Genomic DNA, 18,747 nt, shown 5'->3' with positions numbered 1-18,747 from the left:
AGTAAAATAAAATCAATCTGATTAGATTCATGAGAAAAAAGTACTTAACATTTATGTAATTGATGATGATTTAGTTTAGTTACTATGTCATCGTAAAGAAGGTTTAATAAAGAGTTCTTAATCACAGCAGCCCCCAAATTTTAGAAAGGAAACTAAGAACACAGTAAGAATGAAATGGCTACTAACGCTAATTTTTTTAATAAGCTTCTTAAAGTCTACACTCAAAAAACATTTGCCCATTTCTGAAGCGGTTTTCTAAACAGGTGTTTTGCTTTGTTTATAACAGTAACAGGGAATACTTGGGAGGAAGTGAAGAAAATGTTTTTTGGACTTCAGAATTCTCTTCTCAAAGTATTGCATGTGGGCACCTACATTCCAGATTATTCCACATTATATAAAAAAATTAAAATGAGAATTTTAGTTTACTGAATCATTAAATACCTTCAAAGAATTGATCTTGGGTAGAAAGCAAAAGCAGGAATACTAAGAATGAGACTGCTAAGTATCTCGGATGAAGTCCAGGGAAGCTAGGCAAGTGGAAGAAATGACATCAAGATGGACATCAAACACTCTTACATATTGTTTGGTTGTTTTTATACTTAACCTAGAAATTAAGCTGATAAATAAACAAGATGAAAAAAAAAAAGAACTGGGATAATTCTGTACTTCATCTTACTTTACCAATATTTTTGGCTAGGATCTGCCCTCAGGATAACTATTATCACAGCCTCTATGTAGTAAACACTTGACCATCAGCTTTCCATCTCTTCCTTATCCACTGGTATCATTTGCTCCTATGACTTAAACTGCCATCCATTTCTAAGATAAGACTGAAATACTTGGAATAAAACAGACTTGGGTTTGCACACCACCTCAGCAACTTAAAAACCACATAACATTGGAACAATTTCTTAACCTCATTATTCCCCAGTTTCCTTGTGCTTCAAATGGTGATATCAAAGGCAGCTAATCCTGAGGGCTGTGGTAAAAGCTGTCTTGTATTAGACATAAAAAGTGCTTTTCCTGAGAGCAGGGATTGTGGACCCATGGTATATAGCATAGTGCCATATACATAAGTGTTGCTTAATAAACATAGGTTCAATTAAAATGTATTCACATGTGGAAAACACACACATCATGTCAGCTTCCAAATATCTCCCTCATACGTAAGCTCCCATCCTCACAAAATCATCTCCCTTTCAGAAAGTCTCCTCAAATACAGAAATAACCATTTTATCTGTAACTGCCATGGTCTGCATCCCAATCCCGAATTCCTCTAATAGGAGATAAATCCACCAGTCAGTTCCTTCATGGAAATTGCTAGATTCTCCCACTTAGTACCCATGACAGCAACAGGAGTCTATAATATCATAATAGAAACGTTCACATCGGAGAGAAAAAGGGAAAGTGATGCCTAATAAAATAATTTTGAGAAGCTTACAAATTGATCCTCTTACTGTTTTTGTTCTCTACCTCCTGAAAGAAATGTATGACAATGTAAAAGGTCTTTCCCAATATTCACAATTGACTTAAGGAAAACCTAACTGCTCCAGCCAACTGTTTCCCCCAACGTGAAAACTTCACATACACAACCTCCGAGGGGAGACTATCCAGGCCCCACTCACTGATGATAACTGGTATCACCTTAGGTATGATATATATGTTCTGGGTATCTGTACATCCTAGGGTCCAAGAATGATGCACAGACAGGACACATGGGTGAAGAATCATAGCAACGAACAACGATAACAACAGCCGCATCTCAGCGATGATGACCACCACCCCCACCCGCCAGGTGCTCATCCCATCTTCCTTGCATCATCACATCTTGTCTTTGGGAAAACACACGTTGATCACCACATAGCAAGGCTCTGACTCCAACCATGACATAGGTCTACCTGATTCCTGTACAGGGAACCTGTGCCCTGTATCTGTGCACCTTTAGCTTTTGACTCCAGCTCATTCATATGTATCTACACTTGGGGAAGATTCTTTTGCAACCATATTCCAGAAATGGTTAGAGAAATTATGCCTGCTCCTTTAGGAATCACTTTCCAACAAGTCCTTCTTGAATTTCCTCACCCCTCATTTTTCTCCTTACTGTGTATGCGTTCTGTTCCCTCCAGTGAAATTTTTTTGGCAGGTTACTCCCCAGGTTCTTATTACAGTTATAATCCTGGGCTTACAGCCTCAAATGAGGTCCAAGAATAGGTAAGATACGTGCCTCAATTTTACTTCTCATGGGCCCTTTGCTGTTGCCTCAAGCTAGAAAAAGCATGACTCTTCCATACGGCAGTTTCTTAAAACGTTAAGGAAAAGATGTCATGTCTGCTCTGATGTTATTACTTTCTGGCCTAACCATGCCCAGATCCTTGAATGTCTTTTCATATGATGTGATTTTCAGCCTTTCGTGCGGCCTCATCGCCTATCCTTATTGTCCTCCTCTTAAAAGTCCATCTGAAAATGTAGTGTCCAGAACAAACACATTACTCCGTTCATGAACGGAATAGTTCTAAGTAAAGAGAGAAAAATTACTTGATCCAGGCATAATTCTAGTGCCAGCTAAGACTACATTTGCTCTCTTGGCAACTACATCCCTCAGTAGGTTCAGACGGGTGTTTAATTTAAAGTCGGACCATTCTGAGAGCCCCGACACGCATGCATATACCTCCCGTAAGCCTGCTGTCTTTAGTCTATCCTTTTACAGGTAATTTTTTAAACCCAAGTTCAAGTACCCGACTTTTTAATTTGCTCTATTAACTTTAATAGTGAGCACTCTCCCATCAGTCCAATCTGTTGAGCTATATTTAATTCTGATTCTCTCATTTGGCATACTAGCTGTCTTTCTCAGTTTTATGATACCCTCAAATTTTATGAACTTCCTTTTAGTCCTGACACTAAAAGACATACAAGTCCAATAATAGATTTTATGGAAAATAAAACACAAATCTGCATCTTATGTACTTATATATTGATTAATTTATTCCTTGTCCAATCCTGCGGAATTATGTGCAGCCCCATTTTAAAGGTGAGGAAACTCACAAGGGTTGACTAACTTGCTCAAGGCCACGCAGCTAGTAGACTGAGGAGCTGAAATTAAAAACATGTGTTTGATTTCACAATTGTACGCCTGTTTCTCTACGTTTCCAGTCTTCCAGTTGACAAGGATGCATTATACTTGGATCGCTATGGCTTGGCTGTGTCCCCACCCAAATCTCATCTTGAACTGTAGTTCTCATAATCCCCACGTGTCACGGGAGGGACTCGGTAGGAGGTAATTAAATCATGGAGTAGTCACCGCCATGCTGCTGTTCTCGTGATAGTGAGTGAGTTCTCATGAGATCTGATGGTTTTATAAGGGGCTCTGCTCACTTTTGCTCGGCACTTCTCGCTGCCACCCTGCGAAGCGGGACGTGTTACTTTCCCCTTCTGCCATGATTGTCAGTTTTCTGAGGCCTCCCCAGCCACGCTGAACTGCGAGTCAATTAAACCTCTTAACTTTATAAATCGTCCAGTCTCGGGGCAGTTCTTTATTAGCAGCGTGAGAACAGACTATACACATTGTTCCACTATCTATGCATATACAAAGGCAAATTGACAGAAATGTTAAAAAGACTAAATGAATGTTCAGACAGAATGCTAACTCACTCCTCACTTACAAATGAGGTTACATATTACGGAATCATGCATGTGAATACAGGACAAAACAGAGTTAAGCTGCAGTCGCCAAAAACTTTCAGTTACAGTCTACTGGCTGGAGACCATTGTACTGGGGACAAACGTTTAAATTCATTTTACAGCTGTCATTGGGTCTACATTCCTTACAAATGTGTATCTAATATCAAAAACCTCAGACTGCCTTAAGGCTCCTGGAAAGGTGATTCATAATAGCAAATATGAGCTATGGGTGTGTTACAGTCACACAAGAGACACACGTGGGCATGCTCTACAACTTGGTGTGCTTTTTCTGCAAATTCTGAAACAAGAAGTGCTTCCAAAAAGACTGTTTATGTACATACTTGAAGTAACAAAACAGCAACATGGCTGGCAGACCGCTCTCCCAAACCAGCAACAAAGGAGTTTAAGTCTCAGTCATCTCGTGTATAACTTGTTTCTATTAAAATAACCAAGTCTATTTTTTTTCTTTTTCCTTTGTTTCCTTAAGATAGAAACACTATCCCTCTGTATGTTGAGAAAATAATTTTATACTTCGAATCATTCCCCTCTAAAATTACCTTTCTTTACTAATATAAAAACAAGCACATTTTATTTACAATGACATGTGTTTTTTTTCTTTTTTCCAAAAATAAAAGGTCAAGGATGATTCAAATTCATCTCCTTTTTTTCCAGTATATTAATTTTACTCCTATTAGAGCAATAAAATAATAGGATGAGCAAGAGTGTGGAGAGATGAAAATAATCCGTCTGTTAAAAGCTAAAAGTAATTTCTGTTCACAAAAGATAAAATGCAGAATACCCAAAATTTGGTCCAAAGGAACAAAATTTCCAGTTTTAAATGTTCTAGAAGTAGCTTTAAACATGTCCATTTTTCTTTTATCTGTTTTGCAAACCCAGCTTTGACCAAAACGTAGGTGTTTTTCATTTAAAAGTTTCTTATATTATGGCTCATATATAACTGACAATAAAGACAGGCCAAACAAAATAAAGACCTAAAGTATTTTCTCCATGCTTGTTGGAGTTTAACTGGACAGAGGAATTAATAACAAGTTTCCAGATATCTCCTACATTCATGTGATCTCAAGAGAGTATTATCTGATTAGGATTGTAATGTAAAAATTCATCCAGAAGGTTATAAGTACTGAACTTATATATAAATAAAATTCAGTTAATTTTAAATACAATTATAATATGATTAAGATTGTACACCTATATGTTACTATATTTAAAATTCAGGAAATTGAATGGAATACACAAATATTCACGTATTTTTAAATTTATGGGTCCTAACAGGTGTATATATTTATGGGTACATGAGAAATTTTGATATAGGCATATAATGCATAATAATCACATGAGGGTAAATGGGCTATCCATCACCTCAATCATTTATCCTTTTTTTGTGTTACAAACATTCCAATTATACTTTAGTTATTTAAAAGTGTTCAATAAATTATTGTTGACTATAGTCACCCTATTGCTATCTAATACTAGATCTTATTCATTCTATCTTACTATTTTTTTTTTGTACCCATTAACCATCCCCTCTCTCCACAGCCACCCTACTACCCTTCCCAGTCTCTGGTTACCATAATTGTACTTTCCATCTCCTCACATCATACTTTTGTCTTGGTATATTGGTAATTTTATGAGAAACAGTTCTCTTTGTTAATCCATCTTATGTTTGTATGCTTAGTCCAGAAAATAATAAAGTTTGTAGACACTGTGTTTGCATATTAAAAATTAATTAAGCAACTTGGGCAACCTGAACAACAGACTGTAAATGTACAATTGTAGCATGTAACACAAGTCATTTGTGCAATTACAACATCTAAGGATAAGTAGGTGTCACAGGGTTAAGTAAATCAATATTTACCTTGTGTTTTCACTGGATCTGATATTTGACTTGGATCACTAATTCCATATGCATTAGCTGCCCTCACAAGGAAAAGGTAAATTGCATTAGGTTTGAGTCCTTTAATGGCAAATGTTTCTGTTTTCACATTCTCTGCTACGGTCTGCCAGCTGCTACCAGATGCATGGCTAAGGACAGACACACAGGTTAGAACATGCGTATTTAATGGCGAATCAAAAAAGAACAACTAGGAAGCATCTCCTTCACTCTACCTGAAGGCTTCTATAATATAAGATGTTGGAGTTGCTCCTGAATTCAGATTTGGTTGCCATGATAATGTTACTGTATTTCTGCTGACATCTGTAACTTCGGGTTTTGATGGGGCACTAGGGATTAAATTTGGGTCAGTGGGTCTTGGAGGCTGAACTGGAACTCCAAATTCTAAAAAGTGGGAAAAAAGGCCAAAATAAAAGATGTTTACACATACACAGGTAAGCATATAAATGCAGATAACATATTCATACACCTACTCAGGGAACAGGACATTTACTTCATTAATATCCCAGTAAGTAAATAACTGCATTTTAAGCATTACTTTAAGGGAAATATACCATTTAATTTACCTTGGACTTCAATGTAGGCACTCCATGTTGCTTCACCACTGGGGGTTGATGCAATGCAGGTGTACCGACCAGTATCACCCAGCTGAGAAGGCAGACAAAAAATAAATATTTGGAAAAATCAAGAAGTCACTGGGCTGAAAACGCAATTACAGGTTTGTATATGATCCATGAATATGGATAGCTGCATTAAAATTCACTAACCAGAAACTTCCCCTTAATTGAATATATTTTTATTGAATGTGAGGGAAAATATTACATCAATATAGAAAAAAAGAGATTTTATATGATTGTTCTAATGGTAGAATAAGAAATATTTAATTGCATTAGCATATATTATCATCAGTCTCAGGGACAATAATTCCTAAGGTAAGGCATACAACTCTTCAAATTCAAAGCATTAATATTTATTGCTAAAATATATCTTTATGTTTAGTAAGTCATATAATAAGGCTGATAAAGCTTAACCAATGGCTATTCTTGCCTTTATATTTTATCTGTTATACCTATATGGATATATGAGATCAACAGAAAAAGGATGGGAATCACAGAATTTTTTCTTAAAAGACTGACTTTCCTGGGTTTTCAAACCTGGAACTTAAGGCAGTTTAAGAAGTACAAAGCCAGACTCGAGCTGGAATGAACACTCTTGTTCCTCTTTAAAAACTGACTGACAGAGAGCAAACAGGCCACACGTTCAACTCTGAAATCAGCAGCAGCAGAATAAACCCATCTACTTCTGCTCAAGCTAATAACCGTCTTCAAGTAACATCTGATAAAGAAAGAATGTTGTCATCTTGCTCTGGCAATTGCAATAACCAGGTCACAAAGTAGCACAACATATTAACTGCTGTGGCACTTAAAGTGAACTGTGATGCTGATCCCGTGCTCCAAAGGAACCACCCACACTAGGAAATCAAGCAACAGAAAGTTATGTTTATTGCTGTCAGGACCATTCTTTCATATGCCTCAGGAGCTGGTCTGATCTTGACCTAAAAAAAGAAGAAAAATCAAAACAATAAAGTCCTGAAAGAGCAGGCATGGGATGTGACACCCTGTGAAAGTAAATCCTTAAATGGTTCCTACAAACCTGTGGGTTTTCCATCATTTAGCATTCTGATTTGAATTGTACACTCGGTGTGTACATTGCTTTATGGCTTTTGTTTGCATATATAGTTTTGCCATTGCAAAATGATGAAACAAATATTTACAATAGAACAACTATCGAAGTATATTGCACATAAAATGATACAGGTAAATATCTTAAAAGATGCCTTATGGAAGGACTACATCATACCACTACTTTGAAGACATTTATTCTCTCACAAACCCTCATCTAGTTTCCTCGGTAGGTTCTCAGAAATCCTTTTTTTTCTTCTCCTCCATATAACCTTAAATTACCTGCCATGGACTAAATTATGAGTTAAATCATCTCAAACATATACAATGAAATATCTGAAAAAAATAAAACATCAAATTAAAAATATATTACTACTCTTCATTTAACATTTCATTAACTGCAAAGTTTGAAATTTCAATGCCAGTTGTTGGAGGCAGAAACAAAGTGAAACAAAACAAGAAACCCCAGGTGCCATTCCAAGGTACCTTAGCGTATCGGATCTGCAGCACTCCATTCTCCAACTGTTTGATTCGAGAGTCTTGGGTTGAAACGAGGACTCCATCCTTTCTCCACAGAATTGTGGGCACTGGACTGCCTGTGGCCACACAGCTGAGGACTAAAGTGCCATCCACAGCTACAGTCTGATTCACGGGACCTTGTCGAATAACCGGGGGAGGCCGATCTGCAATCACTGCCAGAAGAAACAACAGGAAATAGATTTCTGCAACTGGAAGCAATTTTCTAATCATCCAAGCAACAGCAGTTGCTCTAGGCTTTGAAACAAACTAAAGATAATTAAACAAGTAATTAAAGTAGGAGACATGCATTATTCAAAATGCATTTATAGGATGCACTGATTCAGAATATTAAAAGGAGATACAATGTGCTACGTTCGAATGACCAACCACTCACTGAGCTGGCTGCACTGTCAAGAGGCCTATTTAAAGAACTCTGGAATTAGGATTGTGGATGGTAAAGTAGATACAGAGTCGTGATAATGGAATACTGTACTTTTTAAACTTAAAAATATGAAAAAACACAACATAACAACAACAACAACAACAAAAAACCATTCCTCTCAAGGAAACATATGAGAGAAATTGTAACGAATGAAGCAAAACCAAACTGACATTTCGTAAGTGTTTCGTACAACAGAAAAAAAGAAACATGGTACCATACCAGAATGTTTAACAATTTTGGATCCAAAAAAGTGCATTGGATTTTCATAATTCAATAAATCAGTATGATTGAGTTCCCTGTGCCTTTTTATCCTGTAATTCTTTCTATTACAATATACATGGGAGAAAATTACCCAATTGTAATGAATTCAAAGAAACTGGAAAATTGCCCAAATACATTGTTGGTTGGCTGATCCAAAAGACAAGTCAAAATGATGTTCTAACTTGGCAAATACTGTGCTGCTCTATTGGGTTTAATAGGATTGGGAACGTGCCTCAGCTAACTCCGTTACCTTAGATAACAGTTATAACGTACTACGGAAAATAACGAGAGGCAATTTTATTATGTGTAAATACAATTATCCCTATGATTACACGAAAAAAGTCTAAAATCTAAAACCTTTATCTGGCATGAAGTCCTTTTTAGGGGAAAACACAACTGTGTTGGAACGAGAATAAATCCTACACTGAAGAGGCGTTCCCATCCCCTGATTTAGGCAATTTATATGAAACTCTACAGTGTTTTGTTTTTTTTTTTTAATGACTTAAAAACTAAATTTCAGAAATTTTCTTTAATTAATCAACTTGAAAATTCTGGATGTTAATGAAAATTTTTAAAAGACACGAATGTACAAAGAAAGATTCTAAGTTGCCTGGTTAAAGAAAACTGGTTGCCAGAGTAACTAAATTTTGGAGGCAATAATTTTCAAAGCTGGATCTGTCATGGTCGAAGTTTTATGCACCAAAGATTTCCACAAGCTGGAGTCACACTTTAATTTGTTCCTCATTTGCCATGCAATAAATATTAGTTTTGTGCATGCAAACTAAAGAAAAAGAAAAGAAAAGATAAACAGGAAAGCAATGGAGCGCATTTCCACTCTAATCTTTCAATTCTCTTCTATGTCTTGGTTACTAGGGTGAAGTTTGCAATACGAAGGGGTGAATTAGAAGGCTAGAGTTTGAAACTTAGCAGGAGTATTCTTTATAACTGATTATAATTAAGTCTAATAGAAGGATGGTTTAAATTTGATACTCTTATCATATTTAGAAACAATCCAATATCTGGGAATATATTCTATGTTCTTTACCCTTACAGTTCTTTGATATTTGTATTTTATTTAGTGTCATCCACACCTCCCCATTCCATCCCAACCCAGTTATTGATGTCATTGTTTCCATATAATTTACAATACAATGCATACTTAACAAAAATAAAGCAATAAAAGAAAAGGATCAGCTCTAGCATCTGCCATATGTCTTTGGGCAAGTTCCTTAAATTCTCTAAGCCTCAGTTTTGTATTGTTTTAAATCCACAAACTAAGCATAATAATACGTTTTTCTAAATATCTCAGGAAGGGCATCGTTATGCATATTTACATGGAACAGATAAGGGAGTGCTTGTCTAACTGCAAAAGGCTGACATATATATGTACTGTAGTATCGCTAGTGTCCTCTTTGGTAAAACAACAACAACAAACTATTATGCAAATCAGAGATGAAAGATCTGTCCAGGCACTGGGGCTCACGCCTGTAATCCAGCACTTTGGGTGGCCAAGGAACGTGGATTGCTTAAGCCTAGGAGTTCAAAACCAGTCTGGGTAACCTGGCAAAACCCCATCTCCACACACAGAAGAAATTAGCCAGACATGGTGGCGTGCCCCTGTAGTCCCAGCAACTTGAGAGACTGAGGTGGGAGGATCACCTGAGCCCAGGAGGTTTAAACTGCAGTGGTGGGCTTTGATCAGGCCACTGCACTCCAGCCTGGGTGACAGAGTGAGACCCTGTCTCAAAAAAAAAAAAAAAAAGAAGAGAAATATTTAGAGTACAATAAAGCAATTTGATGTTTTCAGGTAGAGAAACTAAGGTTTTTGATGTCATGAAGTAGAATAAAATACTCGTAAAATGTTTACACTTACAGACACCAAAGAATGTACTGCATTTATGAGTCAAACCTTAATTTAGAATGAGACAAACCTCATATTCAGGTCTAGGATCTTCTACTAGAATTATCAGAATGAATTATCCAGAAGTAAAATAGGAAGTGTTTAAGAATCAGCAATGTTTAACAAAGGATTAAATGCAATGACTTTGGAGTCAGAAAATGTTAGTGCCATACAATGGAAATGTTCCATATCTACTCTCTCTAATATATTAGCCAATAGCTCCAAGTAGCTAGAGTAATTGGGGAACTGGATATGCAATTTTATTTCATTTTAAGTAATTTAAATTCAAATTTAAATAGCCCCATATGGTAAGTAGCTACCTTATCGGAGATGCAAACATGTTAGTTCTGCTACTTATCATTGTAATTTGGGTACATATCTTCACATTCACTGCCTCAGATTCCTCACTGGTAAAATATGGTTAGATCTGAAATTGTTCATGTGTGAAAAGTTTCTAGTATAGTGCCTGGCCCTATGTAAGCTTATCCTATAACTTGTTATTAGTCACGGTAGCTCATTATTGTCAGTATAAAAATAATAGTGGTGGAGGCAGTGATGGTATAAGCAGTGTAACAGGTACAACAGGAGGTGCAAACCTGCTGCAATATTTATATATTATAAAATATATAAAATAAAATATATTAAGAATACATTTAAAATATATTATAAAATATATAAAATAAAGTATATTATATAATACGTAAGTTATATATAATATATATATTTTACAGCAGGGTTATACAAGTTTATAAAAGTTTAGTTATCTTTTCCCCACATTTAATGAAAGACTTCAAAACCCCTCCAAAAGTAGTAATTTGTCACCTCAAAGTAATGATCATGAAGTCTATGTTAATATACATAAATATACTTATGAAATACTTTTAAGTGAAAAAGAAAATAATATACACACATTGATTAGTTCATGTACAAAAGTCACATTTATACGCCAATATACATCACAGATAAAGAACGTAATTTTCATCCATTTACAAAGTACAAACGTCATATCTTGGAAATGTATAAATTTGGCTATAAAATATTATTATTCCATTTTAGAAATCAGGGAACTGAAACTCTAGAAGTCCAAGTGACTTGTCCAAATCAAGTATTAACTGGCAAATCACTTTTCTAAATAAAATATAACACTCTATGCACTATGTATCTATGCATTTTGTGAGATGAACACAAATGACTTTAAATTTTATACATTATGTAGTAAGCATTAACTTTGTTTTCTTGCGTTCTAATATTATAATAAAGAGAAGAAAGATGTTCAGTTAAATAGAAGACATGAATTTGTATGTTTCTGAGTCAAATGCTATTAGATAGACCACAGCTACAGTCAACACAACATTTTAAAGGCAGCTGCTACTTCCGTGCTTCATGTTTTATTCTGCCTTTGTCTTTGCTCTGTTTGCAAACAGTAAAGAAGGTCAAGAAGCTAAAGACAAATAGTATCCCCAAGTACTCTGCCTACTAGCCATCCTCTGGACTTGCTAATGTATAAATATTGCTATTTCCAGCACTGGCAATAATTCTAGTTTTACCCATGAAGAATGAGACCACAGTGTTAAGTTGTTTTCACAATATCAATAAGCTCCAAAATAAAGCAAACAAAACTTTAAAAACAGTGCAAAAACAGCAAACACAAAATCACCTTAAAACCCCCAGAGTTTGCAGGGTGAAACAGAACATTTACTGCTGAACTGGCTAGTAGGGATGAATCCCAAATTCACAGATATTTAGAGATTTTGTTTTTTATAGTTTAATAAAAGGTCTACGCATGACCTAGTCTCACAAATACAAGCAATTTGTGATAATGTCATGCCAGTCGGCACATAAAAACCTTTGCTTTAAATTACAAAAATTGGTGATATTTGAGACTTTAGCATAGCTTTCTAAAATCTTTTTAAATGTATACCTATATATAAGTCGCTTTACAAAGTTGCAATTATTAATGTATGTGCCATTCTATGTTCTAATGTCTCTATATATTGGTTATAGTAGTCATTATCAAATTCACTATATGGCTTTCACAATCATTATTTAATGGCTGTAATGTACTTAAGACATTATAAAAATATTTTATGTCATTCTAGCTTATTGGAGCCAGTACATGTATAATATGTATCATATACAGGGGTAAGAGTTTGAGCTTTTGAGAGAGACAATCCCAGTGTTGAATTCTCACTTAACCAGAAGCTAGTTGTTCTTCCTTTTTTCTTGGTTTCATCCACTCATTTAAAAAAAAAAAATCTATTGAGCATTTGGCACATGAGAGATCTTGGCTGGATACTAGCAAGCACTGGATTAGAGAAACACAGGTCCTGCCTTCATGGAATTCAATGTCTTATGAAGAACACAGGAAAATAAACAGAACACAAAAAAAGTACAGGATGCAATCTACGTATATACTGCAGGGGCTGGAGGATGGAACCTGAATTGGAAGAGTTAGGGAATGCTTCTTGAAGGAAATGAAGTTTCACGTTGGTGGAAACAACGTGCAGAAGACTTAAGATGGAGAAGCACGGCAAGCACAATGATTAGGGCACGCGAGCAACACAGTATTCAGAACTGAGCCTGCAGTAAGGGCAGATCATGAATGGTAAAGCCATTAAGGAATATACACTTACCCTGAGAACACTAGAAAAGAAAATAATGAAACTGATGTTTTAACAAATTCCTCCAGAACTTCTTGAAATTCAAAGATATCTACAAAAGTCCTAGCCAACACTGTATCTGGTGGTAAAATATTAAATTATTTCCCCCTGATGTTAGGATCAAGAAAAATATATCCATTATTGCCAATTCTGCTCACGATATTGGAGGTCAGAGGCAATGTAGGACAAGTAAAAGAAATAAAAGGTATAAATATAGAAAGAAAGACGTAAAACTTTTTATGTGCAGCTGACACATTTTGTACATAAAAATTTCAAAATAATCTACCTACAAACTATTAAAAATGAGTGAATTTAGCAAAGTTGCTGGACACAAGGTTAATATAAAAAAGTCAATTGTACATTCAAGCACTTGCCTCATACAATTCAATAATAAAATTATATTATTATAATTTTATTCCTATATATTAAAGATAATATACATGATTTTTGATGTGACTGTGTACATATTTTTGATATGACGGCATGTGTATACATATATAAATATATATATTCATCAAAATCATGAAACACCTTAAAATATCTGCAAAGCCTTTACTCTTGAAACTCCAAAGCATTGCTGAGAGAAATTAAAGACCTAAATAATTGAGAGATATTTGTAGGATATATACTGATTCCCTGAATGGACTCAGATTAAGATGTTAATTCTTAAGTTATTCAACAATTTAAATAAAAACAAAATTAAATATTCAGATTTTTTGTTTGTTTAGGGAGTGGGTGTGTACATGTGATTTTCACAAGTTTATTTTAAAATTTGTAAGAAAATGTGGATGATCTTCAATAGCAAACCCAAAACAAGCAAAGAAAGGCAGAGACTTTTACTACCAGTTTTTAAGACTTAGTATAAAGCTACAATATTTAACAACATATGGGCCAGGCGTGGTGGCTCATACCTGTAATCCTAGCATTTTGGGTGGCATGAAATAGAATAAACAGACCAGAAATAGGCCCAGAAATCTATGCTTATTGGAATTGTGACAAGACGGCACTGCAGTTCAGTGGAGGAAGGATAGTCTTTCCAGTAAGTTATGCCGAATTATCAGTTTTCATATGGGGGAAATGAAAAGAATTTTGACTTTGAACTCATACCATATACAAAAATTAACCAAGATAGATAAAAAATTTGCATCTCAAAGGTGTAAATAATAAAACTTCTAGAAGAAGACATAGAAGAACATTTTCATGGCCTCAAAGTAGGACAGAACAGTAAAAGCACTAATCATAAAAAAATTGGTTTTCAGCAAAATTAACTACTTAATCCCTAAAGCCATCATTAAGAGAATGACCAGGAAGAAATATTTCCTATATATATATATAGAGAGAGAATAAAACGTATTTATGTGTGTTTTTTTCTTCTTCTTTAATCTTCTTCTCAAATTATCACTACTATCTATCTCAGTTTGGAGATTTTGTTCAGCACTGTGTCTTTATAATAGGTTTGGCATTAATTGAGTGTGTTTAGGGGAGTTGACAGAATAAAATCACATTAAAGAAAACTTGTTCGCCGGGCACGGTGGCTCAAGCCTGTAATCCCAGCACTTTGGGAGGCCGAGACGGGCGGATCACAAGGTCAGGAGATCGAGACCATCCTGGCTAACACGGTGAAACCCCGTCTCTACTAAAAAATACAAAAAACTAGCCGGGCGAGGTGGCGGCGCCTGTGGTCCCAGCTACTCGGGAGGCTGAGGCAGGAGAATGGCGTAAACCCGGGAGGCGGAGCTTGCAGTGAGCTGAGATCCGGCCACTGCACTCCAGCCTGGGCCACAGAGCCAGACTCAGTCTCAAAAAAAAAAAAAAAAAAAAAAAAAAGAAAACTTGTTCATTATTGTAAGTGTGAGCTATTAGATTTTGGACTTATGATCTAAAAATTCATCGTATCTCCTAAATTATAGAGGAAAGAGAAGAGATGGCAATTTACACTAAGATATTACAAAATATTTTTTGTTTTCCAAAACATAGATATATTCCTATATGCAGCCATTTAGTATAAACTTCTCCTTAGATAATTGCTATGCTTTTATGAATCCGATTGAATGCTACGAATTTATCAAACATTTAGGTTAAAATAAGAATAATTTTGAATTTATTGTATCAACACTCTTTTAGGTTTTGCACTAAAATAGCCATAAAAAGGTATAAAGTTGGGAATAAATATATCTACGGGCACCCTCTGTGGATCCTAAGCCAAACTTGGACATCTTGAAATAAAATGTTGTACACGTTACCATCTGTAACTTCCAAATATGCCTTTGTGATGATGCTTCCAGCAACATTTAAAGTCTGGCAGATGTAATAACCAACATCAGATCGCTGGACATTAGTAATTGTGAGGTCACCAGTCTGGGAGACTGAAAACCGGCTGGATGACTGTGGTGGTTGATATGAGAAGAGCAGATTCTAAACCCAGAAATTGGGATGGAGGAAAATAAAAATAGGTTGTTAGGTTCCAGTATTTTGGCATTTATACATTTACATTTAAAAACATACATATAAAAGTATACATACACATATGCATATTTATCTCTATATATACATATGCAAAAATAAGCTAAATATGCTTCCATCACATGCCCACATATATACACATCCATGCACGTAAATATCTACATATGTACATATATACACATACAATGTTTAATAATCTAACCTCATATAGGATCATTTGAAAATTTAAGTAACTCTCAAGATTGATATATATGTTTCTATCTGTTTTTAAGCAATACTAGATATGTAAGAATATTAACTATCACTGTAGTAAAAAATGTTGACCTATTTAGCAAAACAAAGACAAAAGTCTTGCTTCACCTATATATGACTACTAGGATTATTAATCCTAAAACCTTTAATATATTCAAGAATTAATATGTAAACAAATTCTGACAAATTAAAATCAGGGATACGATACCACTTTGGCACCACAATAAGCATTTCTGTTAGCTATCCATTGTAAAAGCTCAGTAACCTATACCAAACTTTTAACACATATCTTGTTTTTCTTGTTAATTGGTGAGAAAATCCTGTTATGGATTTTCTAAAATTCCTATGTTGAATTTAATTAAAACATCATGCTTCTTAGAGTTAGGGTATATGTCACATAAAATAACAGATCATGCTACTGAATTTCGTGAAATAAAAAATAGTAACATTTTCCCTACCACAACAAAATTAATTCTTTTAAAAAGTTTTGGTGCCTTTTAATATACATTATTTTATAAAGGTTTAACAACTATTCCATGGATATATGTACAATGACAACATTTTAGGAAAAAGTGAGTTGGAATATTGAACAAAACCTAAATTATTTGGAAATTTGAACCAATGTTTAAGTAACTTAAATGAATCATCAAAATACTACTCCTTTAAGAAGACATTCCAGTGGATTTACTATTACTGCTACAAAGATTTCCTTCTAAAATGCACTAAAATTCTTCCTGCCCTATTGAAATATTTCATTCTTTCTTGTCTATAATTTGATTTCAGCAAATTTAGTTCTTTGAGGCCAAATGCAATGTGTTAGAACCTACCAAGTTACTAGAATTCAAATAAGGGCCTATATACGATAATCAAATCAATATTTGGCTACCAAAGTGGAAGAAAAGGTGAACTTGATAGCATTCCCTACCAAATATTAAATGCAGTCAGTAAATGACCTGTTTTTTATAAGAACACATTAGAAGCAAGACCATGAAACAAACACCCATGATTGATTTAAGCAAAATAAAAAAAGGTCAGGAATAAGTGTTAAAAATGAATGAGAATTGTTTATTTACACATATCAGAAGCAAGTAGAGGGAAACGTTCTGCTTTGTATACTTATTTTCTGAGACAGTGTCTTGCTCTTTCACCCAGGCTGGAGTGCAGTGATGCAATCACAGCTCACTGCAGCCTCTACCTCAGGGACTCCAGTGATCCTCCAGCCCCAGCCTCCGGAGGAGCTGGGACTAGAAACACTCACCACCATGCCCCACTAGCTGTTTATTTTTAATGTTTTGTAGAGATGAGGGCTCACTATATTGCCTAGGCTAGTCTCAAACTCCTGAGGTCAAGTGATCCTCCTGCCTGAGCCTCCCAAAGTGCTGAGATTACAAGCATGAGTCACTGTGCCCAGTCACGTTTTTGTTTTACTGAAGAAGGCTAATCATTAAGAGATGAGACAAAAAGATATTTTAAACTCTTCTAAGATTTCCTGTTTATTAAACTGAAGTCCAATAATGAACTTAAGAGTTTAAAAGAGTATAAATTTCTGTATTTCAGTTTCCATACATATACAAAATTGAAGTTCATAAAAGAGAGTTAGATTTTATAGCAAATGTTGACTGCATGTGATAGTTTTCAACACATTTGAATATAACAAATTATATTTAACACACCATCTCTGTTAAAGATAATTTCATATAGGTTAATGATTCAGAAGGCAGTTCAGACTCCTGAAGCTTTCAGAGAAATCACTGAATAATTATCATCTGTTTTAAATGTACATAAATCTCTTTTAATATATAATTCTAGATACCTGAATAATACAAATAATAATTAATTGGATAATATTGAGAAAAAAGTGTTTTTCTTTTTAATGTGGCTGAGCTACAAATAAAGGTAAACTTTATATACTACCTTGTGTACCAAAACTAGGTAGAGAAAATTGCTTTCAGAATTCAAGCAGTAAAGAAAATTTTGTCTTCCTTCTCATTGCTAAAATTTTCTGGGCACTCAAGAGATTTCCCAGTTTTCTTAACGTGACAGCTGCATGACTAAGTAATATGTTGGTTTCTCTTCTCATACATCCTGGCAACCATCTTTGCTGATTTAAAAAAAATTAGGAAAAGGTTGTACCTGGCTCCCCTCTCTCCTCCAAAAAATAGCTGGTTGAGGATTTCCAGTTGCTTCACACTGAAAAGTTACAGTCCGTCCCAAGGCAACAACCTGGTCACGGGGTTTCACGACAAAATGTGGAGGTTCTAAAGGAGATGAAACAAATTACACTGAATTAAAAGCACGTAGTTATTGTCCTAATTGAGACAATCACTTATATTCTAAGTGCTGCTGTTATTTTATACAGCATGTTATGTAAAACAGTAATGATATACCAATTCTTGTCCTTAATTTGAAACTAAAATGTTAGGTTCATGGTTAGAGAATGAAACCGAGTTGTTATATGAAGTTTTTTATTACCTGACCTTCTAAGATTAACCCACATATTGAAAAGAATTCTAAAGCTACAATTTGACCCTCTACATTCTAAGTATACCTGAATTTTTTATGAATAAATATTATCTTTTCTCCTTTAGATCTGCTTAAAGGTGAATGAGTTTTAATCATACACACAAGGATCTCCTGATGCAGGAAGGTCTTAAAATTACTTTAACTCAAAATCTCCTGAAATGCTACCATGCAAATTAAAACCATTTAAAATCTTCAGTCCAATTATTTGAATAGAAATGAATTTAAAGCAAGAGTGGAGTGCAATGCCTCTTTCATTTACATAGGCAAGGGCATGTTCAAACAGAATATATATGGAAATGAGGGCAAATTTGAAACATCTGCTCATCCTGACATTATAAATACTGCCGGCTTTGTCCAAACTGTTTGATTTAGACCGATTTAAACGGCTACTTCATCCAGCAGTAAATAGTGTCAGAAAATTGTGTCAATTGCATGGAATACGATGGTAGTTGAAA

The 18,747-nt window shown here is 34.9% G+C and overlaps 1 protein-coding gene across 8 annotated transcripts in view; it reads right to left on the bottom strand.

The window, feature by feature from the left end:
- Positions 1-18,747, bottom strand: part of ROBO1 (roundabout guidance receptor 1) — a 1,154,304-nt gene that overhangs the window by 66,455 nt on the left and 1,069,102 nt on the right. For all 8 annotated transcript variants that reach the window (XM_005548415.4, XM_065539306.1, XM_065539308.1 and 5 more), the window contains 6 exons: positions 17,903-18,027; positions 15,298-15,469; positions 7,759-7,964; positions 6,157-6,238; positions 5,806-5,974; positions 5,555-5,721 (listed from right to left, as the gene is read on the bottom strand). In XM_005548415.4, the coding sequence (XP_005548472.3) occupies positions 5,555-5,721; positions 5,806-5,974; positions 6,157-6,238; positions 7,759-7,964; positions 15,298-15,469; positions 17,903-18,027 (921 nt within the window). The remainder of the gene's footprint in view (positions 1-5,554; positions 5,722-5,805; positions 5,975-6,156; positions 6,239-7,758; positions 7,965-15,297; positions 15,470-17,902; positions 18,028-18,747) is intronic.

The sequence above is a fragment of the Macaca fascicularis genome, chromosome 2 (genome assembly GCF_037993035.2).
Source record: "Macaca fascicularis isolate 582-1 chromosome 2, T2T-MFA8v1.1".
In the NCBI taxonomy this organism is placed as follows: Eukaryota; Metazoa; Chordata; class Mammalia; order Primates; family Cercopithecidae; genus Macaca; species Macaca fascicularis.
This window is presented reverse-complemented; position numbering and strand designations above follow the sequence as displayed.